The sequence below is a fragment of the Micropterus salmoides genome, unplaced genomic scaffold (assembly GCF_014851395.1).
Source record: "Micropterus salmoides isolate LMB-PRFRI ecotype aquatic unplaced genomic scaffold, ASM1485139v1 Ms_hic_scaffold_21, whole genome shotgun sequence".
Classification (NCBI taxonomy): domain Eukaryota; kingdom Metazoa; phylum Chordata; class Actinopteri; order Centrarchiformes; family Centrarchidae; genus Micropterus; species Micropterus salmoides.
Genome location: NW_024041262.1, coordinates 84,375 through 100,255, shown reverse-complemented (window position 1 = coordinate 100,255; position 15,881 = coordinate 84,375). Strand labels below are relative to the sequence as shown.

General features: G+C 43.2%; 1 protein-coding gene across 3 annotated transcripts in view; it reads right to left on the bottom strand.

Moving 5' to 3' along the window:
- Positions 1–2,412: 2,412 nt before the first annotated feature.
- The window catches only part of rab3gap1 (RAB3 GTPase activating protein subunit 1), a gene marked incomplete at its 5' end in the record, with an annotated part of 89,722 nt that continues 76,253 nt past the window's right edge, over positions 2,413–15,881 (bottom strand). For 2 of the 3 annotated variants that reach the window (XM_038735141.1, XM_038735142.1), the window contains 2 exon segments: positions 2,413–3,195; positions 7,877–7,900. In XM_038735141.1, coding sequence (XP_038591069.1) covers positions 2,962–3,195; positions 7,877–7,900 — 258 coding nt within the window. In that variant the 3' untranslated portion in view covers positions 2,413–2,961. 3 annotated transcript variants of the gene reach the window in all.

Genomic DNA, 15,881 nt, shown 5'->3' with positions numbered 1-15,881 from the left:
TAATTTATTACTTATATAAAGTAGCCTAATATTTATGACTGCCCTCTCCCCGTCCCTCAAGCATTTGCAATGATGAGATGAATTCAAACATTGGTTTAGTGGTACCAAATGTCTGTGATCGGATATTATCTTTTGACCTACACACTGTATCTGTTTAAAGTGTATTAACGTTTACTTATTCAGGGAATACTTCAGGATGAGAAGGACATGCCACAGCAAAACAGACTGGGTGGATGTAAAGTTCAAAAAGACGGAAGCAGCTGTGGTGTGCTTGTTGTTAAAGGAGAATTTTAAGGAGATTTTGTTTGGACCATTTGATTTTTATGTTAAAAACAATTTTATGTGAACCATAAAGAGGAGAGATCTAGATCTCCAACTCCTAGAAGCATCATGTACATGCAGTAAATCATGCATACAGTATACCTACAATATACTTTAATTAAATAAATATATTGTAATTACTTTTTCAGTCTTTGATGAGCACTCGTGTTGTGCTCCACTAATACTCGTTCACACACACTCACACAACAATGGCACAGCCTTCTGAGCAAATACAGAGGGGGCATATATCTTCCATGTACTGGACAACCACTCTACATCTAAGCAACAGACATTGAAATAAATATATATATATATATATAAATATGTTACGAAAGATTTATTTTAATTCCACAGGTCCAGTGTGATGGCTGTGAACGGTGGTTCCATGCTCAGTGTGTGGAAATGGACAGCACACAATATGAAGAGGCAAAGAAAGGAAACTGGGAATGTCTGTTGTGTAAATAAAGTGTTTCTTTGAAATCTGCTCAATGCTGTGGAAGAAAATGACTGACTCTGTGTGGTACAACTGCAGTTGTACAAGAGGTGTGTAATATGTGTAACCGGTAGTAGTACTATTCGGCATTGGTTTTGAGTCCCTGAATCATTTGAAATGGAATCTATTGAAGAAAAAAATATAAATAAATATTCATATAAAATAAAAAATGCTCTCAAATCAAATGTGAAGGGTCTCATTTGCCTAGTGTAGTACTACAATTCGGCATTGGTTTGAAGTCCCTGTGTCACATGACTTGGAAGCTATTGAAAAAACCCAGCACTTTTTTCAATAAATTATGAATAAATATTCATATAAATTCGAATATGCACTCAAATCAAATATGAAGGGGTGTGTCTCATTTGCCTAGTCTAGTACTACAATTCGGCATTGGTTTGAAGTCCCTGTGTCACATGACTTGGAAGCTATTGAAAAAAAACAGCACCTTTTTCAATAAATTATGAATAAATATTCATATAAATTCGAATATGCACTCAAATCAAATATGAAGGGGTGTGTCTCATTTGCCTAGTGTAGTACTACAATTCGGCATTGGTTTGAAGTCCCTGTGTCACATGACTTGGAAGCTATTGAAATAAATAATGATTTTCCCATAACACTGTTCTCACAATTGTAATTTATTCAGAGGTGAGCTAACCGCACTTATACAACCGTCACTGGGTGAACTGACTAAAAAGCCGTCACTGGATCCTGGGTGAATGTCTGTCGAATATCCAACTTAAAACTAACTTCACCGCGGTAATGTAACAACTTGGATTTTTGGATGTCTTTTTTGACATGTTTTTTTTTATTTCAGTCAGTATCCACACTACTGCGTTTTAGTTTACAAACGGAGAATTAAAACGAATACGATCTCAACATAAGTGGAGTACCCGAGACTGCAGCTGTATAATCAGTTTGTAACTCACTAGCAACTGGAACAGGAACGCTTTCCTGAGAATCCTGCGGTTTTTAAGATTTCTCAAATTAATTCATAGCCTAATTGTCAGTACATCCAATGGTAGCCTACACAGCATTAGTTAATTCAGCGAGCTGTTGATCACACACGGATTTAAATGTTTTCGTTCAGTCACTGTTTCGATCCGACCTTTGTTTTCTTCGTGAGATGGAAGAATTTAGAAAGTTGCGCTGCGAAGAGGTAACCAGCTGCTTCAGATCAGCCCAAAACAAAATGCTTCCTGGATGCTGACGTAGAATTATCAATGTTTGAGGCTCTGTAATATAGTGCTCATATTCCCCACAGTTGAGTATGAGATGCGATGCGACCTGAAAAGAAATAGCCTTACGTAAAATTAAAGTGCGTTACAAACGCCGATAGGCCTTGTCCACCATGCGTCTATATAGGACGAGTCGGGGACTGAGAATGGGTCGCAAACTGACGAATCGTAGCTGAAAGCTGGATCCATAGATACCAGCCAAGCCTAATATCAGTGTCCATTAGTGTGTTGGCTTGAGATATGTAGCATGACATCATGTCTGAATAAAAACATTCACTAGTTTTGAAGATATGTTCATCTCTGCTCTTGCAGTTCTGCTATCAAATGTAAATAATTATCTGCAAACAGAAGAACATGTACTCCGGCACATGGTCAAGTGTTTATTTTTAGGTTATAGGACATTTTAGACCAATATTTAACATGTACATACACAGATGAATAACATCAATTAATACATCAATGTAGTACTTACAAAGCATTTACCACTGGCTGATGTGACAATACAATTAATTTAGTTGCCAACATATGAATGATTACACCGGCTTCTGCTGCAATAAGAAAAGCTATTTGTCCAATAAATGTAATTGTACTTCAGAACAGGATCTATTGATGTGTGATTGCATTTTATTTATTATCAACAACCATTTAAGTGCAAAACCCTCTCACTTCAGGAATCAGCAACTGTGCCCCCAAACAAGGATGCTGCAACAATGTGTGCATGTGGTCAGTAATAAGTAGGTTACAGTAAAACTAACAAAGGAGAGACAAACAAGAGAACCATGTGGACAATACAGAAGATTGTATATTTCTCAAATTAAACTAAGACTAAGCTCTGAAGGAAAAACAAAGGATTTTATTGTTAAAAATAGTTTATAGCATATGTGAGAATTTTAAAAGTAACCACAATGCTTAGAAGAAGGAAGTGTCTGAGGAGAAGGCCCCTGCCAACCTGAACTCCTCCCTCATTAACACACAGAAGAGCCGCTGAGGCAGAGCTTTGGAGTATGGTGCTGGCCGAGGCACACATGTACGCAACAGAATTTCCCGGCCTGCTGTAGAAGGAAAGTCAGGTACTTTGTTGCTTCCTCCAATCGTCTTCCTGTCATGACCCAAGTCTTCATCCAGTGGTGCCAGAAGGGCAGCCTGAGGGTGGGGAGAAGGTGAAATGTTACAGAACTCTTGTTTACCTTTTCATGGCTGTTTAGTAAGTTTGAAGAACTGCAGCTTGATGCACCAGTTAAAGCTAAAAAACACATGTAAGAAACTTAACCTTTCAATGTATACACTATTAGTTTGGGTATATTCTATATGTTTCTTGAAAAGACCAATAACACACATAATATTATTGTTATTATTATTATTATTATAATAAAGTGTCTGCATTGAATTATATTGTGTCCCAATATTTTGTCTATCCTTTTTAATGTGAATAAACAAAACATACACTTGACACCTGTCAAGAAATTAACATTACGTTGACCCGAAACATCCGATGACCTATATAGCCTCTGGTAGCCGTCCCCCGGCATCCCCTGAGCAGCCGGGAAATCAGGGTGGCTGGGTGACCGTCCGAAAAAGTCGTAAGCATAAGCCCCGGTTCACCACCAACCTATTCACGTTTTTAACATATTTTCCCCACTCCGTGTCACACCTGCTGAGAAACCAACTCTGATTATCGGCAGCTCCATTTTGAGAAACATGAAGTTAGCGAAACCAAGCATAGTTAAGTGCATCCCTGGGGCCAGAGCGGGTGACATTGAGTCTTATTTGAAACTGCTGGGTAGGGATAAACATAAATATGTTAAGTTATATCCGACAGAATGTGTTTTTTGCAGTGAGAACCGCCTTTTCTAAATTGTTTTCCATTGACAGTGAGCGTGCTAATCAAAAATCTTTGATTAGCACAGCTGATTTGGTGGTTACCTAGCAACATCGTCTGCTCTTTTCCTAATTCTACCGAAAAGGCACCTCACATTTTCAAACTTGCAAAACGCTTTCTGTTTGATTGGGGTCTAACATTGTTATTCACGTTGGCAGTAATGACTCCCAATTACGCCTGTCGAAGGTCACTAAGGTGAAGTCGGTATGTATATATGCACAAACAATGTCGGACACCTTTGTTTTATCTGGACCCCTGCCAAATCTGACCAGTGATGACATGTCTTACTGAAACCTGGCTGAAAGAATATGTTGGCCTAAATGAATCCACTACCCCCAGTCATATTTACAAGCCTACTAATCAGCTCTAAACCTAAACTAAATTATAACAGATTTGAAAGCCTTGTTCTTCGTCTTTCACACCCAACCTGGAAAACACTGCAGTCAATTCTATTTGTTATAGTGTACCGAGCGCCTGGTCTGTATTCTGATTTCTTATCTGAATTTGCAGAGTTTTTCTCAACTTTTGTCCTTAAAGTTATTATTGTATGGGATTGTAATATTCATTTGGACGTTGAGGATTCATTTTCATTCAGGATTCATTTGGACCTTTATATCTGACCTATGTTTGAAAACTTTTAAGTTTCTATTGCTAAACTACAGCAATAACTCACCATTAGGCAAAAATTTCTATATGAGCTGTCTATCTGATTGTGCTGTAGCAAAATTTAAGGATGTGACTCCACATCAGCTTTCATTCATTATACATACATTCATTACCATGTCCCAAAGTAACGGAGGACTCCTATGCTAATTTCAGTACCTCCCAAATCGATCATCTTGTTGAAAGTGCCACCAATTTGGAAAATTCTCGTTAAATTTGCTAGACTGCTTTTCAGCACTGTAGCCAGGCTGACAGAGAGTCACAGCTCTATTGAGCCAAGTATTCCCATAGCTCTCAGTAGTTACGACTTCATGAGCTTCTTTAATGATAAAATTCTAACTATTAGAAACAAAATTCACCAAGACCTGCCCTCAACGGGCACCGACTTATCTCTAAACTCAGGAACCTTAGAAACAGCTGTAGAACCAGATATATATTTAGACTGCTTTGCTTCACTGGATCTTTACCAACTAACTTCAATAATTTCTTCATCTAAACCATCAACCTGCCTCTTAGACCCCATCCCGACTAGGCTGCTTAAAGAAATTTTACCCTTAGTCAGTAATAGAGTATGATGGTTACTAGATATGATCAATCTGTATTTATTAACAGGTTATGCACCGCAGTCCTTTAAAGTAGCTGTAATTAAACCTCTTCTGAAAAAGTCCAAACTTGATCCAGGGGTTTTAGCAAACTATAGACCTATAACTAACCTTGAAAAAGAAGTTGCCTAACAGACAAAGGACTTGTCTCTGTATTGGTTTTATGAGATCTTAGAGCTGCATTTGATACCACTGACCATCAGATCCTATTGCAGAGACTGGAACATTTCATTGGCATTAAAGGAACCGCTCTAAACTGGTTTAAGTCCTATTTATCAGATCAATTTCAGTTTGTACATGTTAACGATGCACGCCAAAGTTAGTCATGGAGTTCCTCTGCATAGCATTGCTCTGGCCTCCAGCACCACTGTGAGGAATCAGTTATCTACTCTCACATTAAGCAAATTTCAAGGACCGTCTTTTTTCACCTACATGATATTGCAAAAATCAGGAATATCTTGTCTAAAAACTAGCCAATGCGTAGTTACTTAGTTACTTCTAGGCTGGATTACTGCAATTCTTTATTATGAGGCTGCTTGAAAAAGTCCATCAAGACTCTTCAGCTGATCCAGAATGCTGCAGCACGTGTTCTGACAGGAAACAGGAAAAGAGATCATAATTCTCCTGTTTTAGCACTTCCCATGATGCACTGAGCTCTGTTCTCCTCTTTATCTCCTGTAACCCCCCCATTAATGCATGTTACTAACTTGTTGTTGTCTTCAACAGAGATGACCCTGGGTACTGCGGTGGATATTCTTACAACTCATGGGAGGCAATGTCGCTACCACCACCTGCTGGTGTAGCTAATAAACTGCTCTCACATTTACAGATCTCTGTTTACAGATGTCTGTGGTACAGATTTGGACAAAATTCCACAAGTGCATAAAAAGGAAATCACAAATGTAACGTGACCTGCAAATTGACAGGAAATGATCCACAAATGTGCAAAAACTGTTGTGTGTAAAAATAGATCGACAAATGCGTAAATAACACTTTGTATATGAAATTTAAATATGTGTGTAAAGAATAAATTGTATATATTTGCTAATTACACTGTATTTTTGTGGATATGATTTTAGTGGAGATGATTTTACACATCACTAATGTAAAAATACATATTTGTAGATAGTGAAATATTTGCACATCATAGTACACATTTGTGGATTGTTTTCTGTGGCTTACAAATATTAAAGTCCAATAAAATCTTCCATACATGAGGAGGTGCACATGTTGAGGTAAGCAGTGTCTGCATGGTCAGTGATTGGCACTGCGTTAAGAGACTGCACTTGGTTCTGATTGGTTGTTTAGACCTGGGAGAGGTGGATTCTTACAAAATTACTAAATAATGAGAATATGTACATTAAAAAAAAATAAAAAATTAGTATACTATTACTAACACTAATTAGTACTATTATTTTATAAAACAAATGAAAACAGTTTCTTATAGTGTACACAGAACTCTGGAGCTGATTTTATACAGTCCCCTCCAAAAGTATTGGAACGGTAAGGCACGTTCCTTTTTTTTTGTTGGTCACTGAAGACATTTCGGTTCAACATCAAAAGATGAGTATGAGAAAAGAGTTCAGAATTTCAGCTCTCATTTCCTGGTATTCACATCTAGATGTGTTAAACAACTCAGGACATACCACCCTTTGTTTGAACCCACCCATTTTTCAAGTGAGCAAAACTATTGGAACATGTGACTGACAGATTTTTCTTGTTGCCCAGGTGTTGCCTTTTAGGTTGATTGTCCAAACATTAAATAGCTCTGCATGACTAGTCTTGACTGATGAGACCAAGATTAATCTCTAGCAAAGTGATGGAAAGGCCAAAGTGTGGAGAATGAAAGGAACTGCTTATGATCCGAAGCATGGTGGAGGTAATGTCATAGCTTGGGCGTGCATGGCTGCTTCTGGAACAGGCTTATTAATATTTATTGATGATGTAACTGATGATGGTAGCAGCAGAATGAATTCAGAATTCAATTCACGGAGAAATGCACTGAAACTGATGGGGAGGAAGTTTATCCTGCAGCAGGACCCAAAGCACACTGCCAACAAAACAAAGGACTTCATCAGGGGAAAAAGTGGAAGGTTTTAGACTGGCCAAGTCAATCAGCTGACCTTAACCCAACAGAGCATGCATTTCACCTCCTTAAGAGGAGACTGAAGGGAGAAACCCCCCGAAACAAACAAGAACTGAAAGAAGCTGCGGTGAAAGCCTGGAATAGCATCACAAATGAAGAATGCAACAGTTTGGTGATTTCGATGGGTCGCAGGCTTGAAGCAGTTATTGCAAGCAAGGGTTATGCCACCAAATATTAAATGTTATTTACTTTAAGATTATTTGTTCCATTACTTTTGCTCACCTAAGAATGCTGTGGTCTAATACAAACGGTGATATATGTCCTGAGTTGTTTAACACATCTAGATGTGAATACCAGGAAATAAAAACTGAAATTCTGAACTCTTTTCTCATACTCATCTTTTGATGTTAAACCCAAATGTCTTTAGTGACCAACAAAAAAAAAAAGGAACTTGCCTTACCGTTCCAATACTTTTGGAGGGGACTGTATGCAAAGGTGTGTATTTCTTTGTGTTTATTGTTAAAATGACAGACTGTAGAAGGGTAGGGGTATACTGGTAGTTGGGGGAAACAGGCTCATAGCATATGTGGTTACCTCGTCACTGGTGAACTCAGCCAGCTTGATGTAAGCAGCAGGGGGAGAAACAACACAAAAAGACAGAATGGAGGAAATGGACAACACAAAAGAAAAAGCACATTTGTGTCTCAAGAGGGACAGCGAAACTGCTTGATTGTCCATTACCTCATGAGCATACACATATTCTGTAATGCCAAGGAGTAGCATTGTTTTACAATGTACATTTTAGAATAGGAAGTTAATAATTTCTCAGCTGCATCACAATATCTCTGTTTATTGCAACCGTAATCGGCTGAAAATAAATGGGTCTTTTGCTTCCAAGATATTTGGTTTCTTTAATTTCATTCTTTCATTTTATTTGTTGAAATAATATACCATGAGTCAGAACAAAATTGAGAAGAGCTGTAACCAAGTATAATTAGGATCCGGCCTATGTGAATAAAATAAAAGGCCTTTGTTTTGGGCCTAATTTCATAAGCATTAGGATATGTGATGTTTATTATTTGTAAAGTTGATAACGGCCCACAGCAATTAGAAATGATAACCTACATTTATTACTGAAATATATGTGGACAGAATGTTACCACATCATTGTCTTTTAGTTGTTTCCAATGGATGTTGGCCTCTACTATATTGGAAACTTAAGTAAAATTGTTTGGATAAAAATATTAACTCAGAGCATGCCAAATGTTTTGAGCAGTGTTTGTGGCTTGAGGGGAAATCGGTTATTTTCATAATCGACCTGAAATTCAGTAAAATTGTGACATACACAATATGCAGCAGTAATAGTGTGGTCATTTTTTCACTCCAGAGTTGCACTAACCTGTTAAGCAATGGAGGAAATATCACTCAGGCAGAAACATGAAGAGACCTAAAACACCTCTCTTCCTACATACTGACAATGTGAAATGGTTGTTTTGACAATCATTTTGTTGTTTACTTTCTGAGAGATGTGGAAATGCAGGCTGTGCCGAAAAAACAACCAACAATTTCTGCTGCAATGGATTAAACTTGCTTGCTTTTATAGTGCCTCATCTGCACATTATGCACATAAGCTATGGCTGGTGACGCCTGCCAAATTAATGGTGAAATCGACTATTAGGTTTCTGTATTGTTTTGTGTTCTTTCAAATTATAATGGGGTTGGTGGGATATAACATTTGACAGATATTTTCATATTGGTACAGTCTGATTCCCAACATTCACATTGCAAAATGTATTTCTCACACCTTTGAGGGCACATAAATTAAAGGGGACCTATTATGCTCTACTTCCACTAAAGTAGCTTTACATGCTTCACAGTTCAAAAATCCTTCTTTTTATTACACTGGCCCACGGGCGGCTTTGGCTCAGGAGGTAGAGTGGTTCAATCCCCGGCTCCTCCAGGCTGCATGTCCTTGGGCATGACACTGAAACCCAAATTGCTCCTGGTGGCTGTTCCGCCAGTGTATGAATGTGTGTGAATGTTAGTTCCCCTTCGAGGGAACTCGAACTGCGTCGGTTATGACACTATGGGAACGCCTCTAGGCGTAGCAAGTCTGAACGTGAATGAAATCACTCCAATCCTATTGGCTTGTTGCTAGAACGGTAAGGTGTGACGGAATAACCGAAGGAGTATAAAGCACACCTGTACACACTCATCATTAGCTTTTTTCTATTCAGCAGGCACTCTGTATGTTGTTTGAAGAAAGCTCCAGTCCTACAAGCAGTGTGTCTTACCTGAAGAAGAAGTCTACCAGCATGTCCGGCAACCAGATGTACAGAAGGTGTGTTTTTTCTTGCCCACGGTACATCACGGATGGAGATACTCATGAGATGTGTGTCTCATGTTTGGGGATGGAGCATGCCCGGGCAGCTTTCGAGGGGGCTGCCTGCGCCCGTTGCGAAGCCCTTTCCGTGCGGGTACTGAGGTACAGCATGGCTCTCTTTTCCGAGGATGGCCGGATGTGTTTTCTCCGTGGCGAGGGCCCTGCGGCCGCTGAGGCAACCCGGCGGCTTCACTCATGGGGTTCACAGCATTTCGGGACGGCTGAGGCTTTTTCCCGACTTTCATCCGCTGGCTCCGACGCTTCCTTTCCTCGTTGGGGAGCCCGTTCTCAGCTTCTCCCGCTTGCGGTTTGGATCCGGAGACGCTGCAGCAATCCGACTCCGAGGAGGCGGACGTGCTCAGCGTAGTGGACGATGACTTCTGTGTGTTGGGGCGGCGTCATCAGGCGGCGCCCGACTATGACGTGCTGCTGGAGGTGGTGACTAGAGCCGTGGCTAAGCTCAACATCAACTGGCCACAGGAGGAGCAGACACCACAGGCTAGTGGTAAGCTTGATGAAAGGTTTCTTAAGCACCAAGGAGCGCTAGACGCAGGGCGAATCGTTCCGCCAGTACCTCCCTCGCCGGTCTGGACCCAAGGCAGCTGAGGCTACCAGGCGTAGTTCCCTTCCCTCTACGAGCTCCTACGGAGAGGAGAGGAAGCAGAGTGTCGCTTCTCGGGGGCCCCCATGAGGAGCTGGGGCAGCGAGACGGCGCTCTCAGCCTTCTGAGAGACGCGATCTGAGGACCGTCATCCAGTCCCGACGGAGCTCAGGGAAGACCGGGGTAGGGGAGTCTTTCACCCCCACCCCCCCCGGAGGCCGATCGAGGTCCCCTCCGCCGTGGCAACGGGTGATGTTATCCCGCCGTTTACACGTTCGGGACGCACCTGCCACCATCGAGTCCACGCCGTACTGCCTGCCGTGAGGGTCTGCAGTCAGGCGACGTTCAGACTTTGCAGAGGCTTGCCGGAGCCTGATGAACATTTCTCCGTGGGTCCTGCGCACTGCCATAGATGGGTTTCGACTACAGTTCAAAACCCGCCCTCCAAAATTCAACGGGGTGGTTTGGACTGTGGTCCGCCCGGAGCAAGGTCCGGTGTTGGGACAGGAAGTTCTTACTCTGCTGAGGAAAGGGGCCGTGGAACGTGTCTCCCCCCCAGACAGAGACGCCGGTTCTACAGCCGGTACTTCATAGTCCCCAAGAAGGACGGAGGGCTGCGCCCTATTTTGATCTGCGGGTTCTAACCGGTCTCTGAGGAGATTCAGGTTCAAGATGCTCATCATCCCCGCCATTGTGACGCACATCCAATCCGAGGATTGGTTCGTCACGATAGATCTAAAGGACGCCTATTTCCACGTCTCCATCCGTCCTTCTCACAGGAAGTTCCTGAGGTTCGCCTTCGGGGGTGTGGCTTACCAGTATCGGGTTCTTCCATTCGGCCTGGCACTTTCCCCTTGCACATTCACCAAGTGTATGGATGCAGCACTGGCCCCGCTGAGGCTCCAGGGCATCCGGATTTTCAACTACATTGACGACTGGCTCATCCTAGCCCAGTTTCGAGAGTTGGCGGTTCGGCATCGAGATGTCGTTCTGGCTCATCTGCTGTGTTTAGGGCTGAGGCTCAACGCAAAGAAGAGTGTGCTGGCGCCCACCCAACGGACTACGTTCCTAGGGGTAGTATGGGATTCGACAACGATGCGGGCACAATTGTCTCCGGCACGTGTCGACACCAAATTGGCTGCCGTGAAAGGGGTGAAGTTAGGCCACGCCATCACTAGAAAACACTTTCACTTCACTGGTCGGTGTCTCATGTGATCTTCTGGTGGACCCCTGAAGCCCCAGAACGGCAGGGGAGAGCCGCCGAAGATCCACGGTGAGTGAGTCTGAACGTCGCCTGACTGCAGACCCTCACGGCAGGCAGTACGGCGTGGACTCGATGGTGGCAGGTGCGTCCCGAACGTGTAAACGGCGGGATAACATCACCCGTTGCCATGGCGGAGGGGACCTCGATCGCTCGATTCACTTTTGGGTCTCCTGGCGGCTGCGTCCAGTGTAATACCATCTGGACTGCTGCACATGAGACCCCTGCAGTGGTGGCTAATGACCAAGGGTTTTTCCCCGAGGGGAAATCCTCTACGTCTGATTTGGGTTACGCGCAAGTGTCTTCGTTCCCTATCAGTTTGGTAGGAAACTTGGTTCCTGTCCCAGGGGCCCGTGCTGGGAGGGTCTTGTCGGCGGCTGGTCATTTCGACAGACGCCTCCCTCACAGGCTGGGGTGTGGGCATGAGAGTTCGACCCCATAGATGTGGATCTGTTTGTGTCTCGTTCCTCCAGCCCCGTTGGGTCTGGACGCCATGGTACATTCGTGGCCGAGGCTACGTCTGTACGCTTTTCCCCCAGTCGCTCTGCTCCCGGGGGTTCTGGAGCGGGTCCGCCAGGACAATGTCGGCCTACTGCTCGTAGCCCCGTTCTGGCCAACCCGGGTGTGGTTCTCGGACATCATGTCGCTCCCGGCCCGCCGTGGCAGGTCCCTCTGAGGAGAGACCTGCTGTTCCAGGCGCAGGCCCGGGTTCTTCACCCTTGCCCCGCCGTATGGCGGCTGTGGGTCTGGCCCCTGAGGGGGCACAGTACCTAGAGGCGGGTCTAACAGCCGGAGCAGTCAAGACCCTCCTCAGCTCCAGGGTTCCTCCGTGGTTGAGGATGAGACCTGCGACTCGGTCCAAGGTTCCCACTTGGGATCTGGCGGTGGTTCTTGGGGCGTTGGCTGAGGCCCCCTTCAAAAACCTGGAGTCAGCTGAGGCTAAGCACTTGACCCTCAAGATGGCCTTTCTCCTTGCTATCACCTCTCTGAGGAGGCGCTTTCGGTTTCCCCGCAAAGCCTGGGGGAATATTAGGGCTATCCTGCACCCTCGTCCAGGATACATCCCTAAAGTGCCTTCTTGTGCGGCAGGGTCCACAGTGCTGCAGGCAATTCATCCTCCACCTCATGTGACGGCGGAGGACGGGAGACTTCATCTGCTCTGCTCTGCCCTGTCAGAGCACTGAGTATTTACAATCTGAGGTCCTCCCGTTGGAGGAAGGCTGACCAGCTGCTAGTGTGTTTTGGGTCCCCCAGGGCTGGGCTCCCTGCATCCAAACATACTATTAGCAACTGGATTGTTCAGACTATTTCCCTGGCCTATCAGGTGCGCGGTTTACCTTCACCTGTGGCTGTGAGGGCTCATTCTACCAGAGGCATGGCGGCCTCTCGAGCCCTCCTTTCCGGGGCCTCTTTGCAGGAGGTTTGTTTAGCGGCTGGCTGGGCCACTCCGCACACATTCATTCGGTTTTACAGTCTTGACCTTCCTTCGGCACCTGGCACTCGTGCGCTCTCCTCTTAGTCGTGCCACTTTATTGCACACTGGGGCAGGCGGGGTTTTCGGCACGGTTTAGTGGGTATCTCGTTCCCATAGTGTCGTAACCGACGCAGTTCGAGTTCCCTCGAAGGGGAACGTCTCGGGTTACGTATGTAACCCTGGTTCCCCGAGAAGGGGAACGAGACACTGCGTCGGCCCGCCGCACCTCTCTCCCCGCCTGAAGCGCCTGCTTCATAGTTTAAGCTAATGATGAGTGTGTACAGGTGTGCTTTATACTCCTCCGGTTATTCCGTCACACCTTACCGTTCTAGCAATAAGCCAATAGGATTGGAGTGATTTCATTCACGTTCAGACCTGCTACGCCTAGAGGCGTTCCCATAGTGTCGTAACCGACGCAGTGTCTCGTTCCCCTTCTTGGGGAACCAGGGTTACATACGTAACCCGAGACGTTTCTGTTTGAGCACAGTGTATGAATGGTGAATGCAAATGCAACAAATACGGAGCATTTACATATGCAGCCTGTCAGTTCTGTCTGAAACAAGCCATTTTAGGTCCAGTTTCTTTAAAGTCCACTTTCTTCTGATTGAACTGAAGCATTTTGTGGTTTGTTGTGCAGATAAAAGTTGGACTGATTTAATGAGAGAAGTGCTAATAAACAGTATATTACACCAGCTTTCACTTTACTGTTGAACCATCTTGGAATTTGAGGTCAGGTTTAGTAAGATTCTTCCGACTTTCCAGGAAATCCGACTTTACAGTTCAGGTTTTCATTTTACACCTATTTTGCAAGCCTGCACCACCTCATCCTCTTTTCGGTGTGCTAGCTTTTGGTGAAAATGGGTCATATTTTATGGAGTGTCTAGATGGACAGATAGCTTTAAAGTAACTGCTAACTGCAGCTAACTGTAACGTTCGCTGCCATTAGGTAGTTAACTCTGTCATGCAACTAGTGGCCCTGTTAGCTAAGCTGACTCTGCCCAGACTCAGAGGTCAGGCACTGGGGTGCTAAGCGTTGATGTTTACACTGCTAGCACAGGAAGTCAAATAGTTAATGAGAAAGATTGATGGAGTGGACGAGTAGACCCTGTACTTCGTGGTCGAGATGTGCCTGGAGCAGAACATGAGCAGATGACCGTATAAGGACATCTGTGCCGATGTGACGTCACAGGGATTACTTTTACCATTTACCTAATTATTTGAAATGTTTAAAATGAACATCTGACACTGTAACATCATTTACATGACAGAAAATGAGGGAAAGCATAATAGGTCCCCTTTAACAGGAGGTGTCGCTAAAAAAGAAAATCAACAGTGGAAGAGAAGATTTCATGTTTTCCATGGATATATTCTCCACAGCCCACAGAGGGTTTGCAACATCAGCACACTATATGCAAGATATAGTACTATTATAGCTATTATAATAAATAATCTTTTTTTTTTTTTTTTTTTACAATTTGTGTTTAAATTTAGCAGTAACAACTTCATGACTTATCATACAGGCAGTAGAAACGTATAGATAAACATCAGTACATCTCACTGTGTGGAACTGGCTGGGACGATTCTTCTATGTGCAAGATTACATAAGGCTCTAGCTACACACCACTTCCTTCAAGTAGAGACATCATTCAGAATTATCAGTACTGATCAGTGCATCGGATAGGTGTATCATTATAGATATGCCAGCCTCATGTAAAAGGGAAATTAATTTGTACTTCAAGTTTGGTCCAAAACACCAGACTAACAGTCTTCTGGTGAACTAGATGAAACCTGAGCAAGTCTCAGTCCTAAAATTCAAAAGCAAATCTCAATTCTCTGCAGCTGTTAACAGACCTAGCAACCTATTTGTGTCACTACTGTCCAATTTTGTTTACATTTCCAAATTTGAAATGAAATCTGCCTATATGAAAAACATACTCTAAAATACAACACCAGGGGCCTCATTTATAAAGGTTGCTATGCACAAAAAAACTGCCTTAATGGCTGTGAAATGTGTATACACATTCTTCACTGCAAAAGTCTAGATTTATAGAAAAATTATATGCGGCAAAAGGTGCGCATTTCTATGCATCTTGAGCAAGTTTTTCAGGCACTGGAATCACCAAATCACAAAATAAAGCTCAGCTTAAAAAACACACAAAAAAATGTTTTAACTGATACACCATCGTAGTTCGATATGGATAATGTTTAACATCAAATTAAATTAAATGTGAGACAAATCATTGGTGTGATGATGAATTGCACACACCTTTAAACTATAAATATATATCTATATAAGCCAACTTAAATCTCATCAAATCAAATTCCACTCTGTATTCCATCAAGATTTCCTGACCCATGATGATGACTGGCTAATAAGTCAATTTAGATTCCCTAGAGCTGTGCTCTTGGATGTGTTTGCTGAACTGGGTCCAGCATTAGACAGACCAACTTGACAGAACCGCACGATCCTGGTACAAATACAAACAGCCAAGGTTATAGCCACTGTTGGGTTTCTGGGAGGCGGCTATTAGCAGCTGGAATTACCTGACAAGTGTGTGTTTGATATGATCAACAATATATAATGTCTAGCTTTCTGCCTAAAGCCCAATTCGGAAAAACAGAATTCTTCCAAAGCATTTTCTTGTTTTCTTGTTTCTTGTTTGTGAACCCCCTGCATCAAACAATATGTGCTTACAAGTACCTTGATATCTGTGTCAGAAAGATAATTTTCTTCCATCCTTCTATGTTGCTGTGATTCTGGTAAGCAGGCTCATTCATATGCATCAATATTCATGAAGTGCTTTGTGTTGACTATTTATGGTTGAATGTGGGAGTATAGAGGGCTGGATATGAGGCTTGTCCACATGCGCACATTTCCAG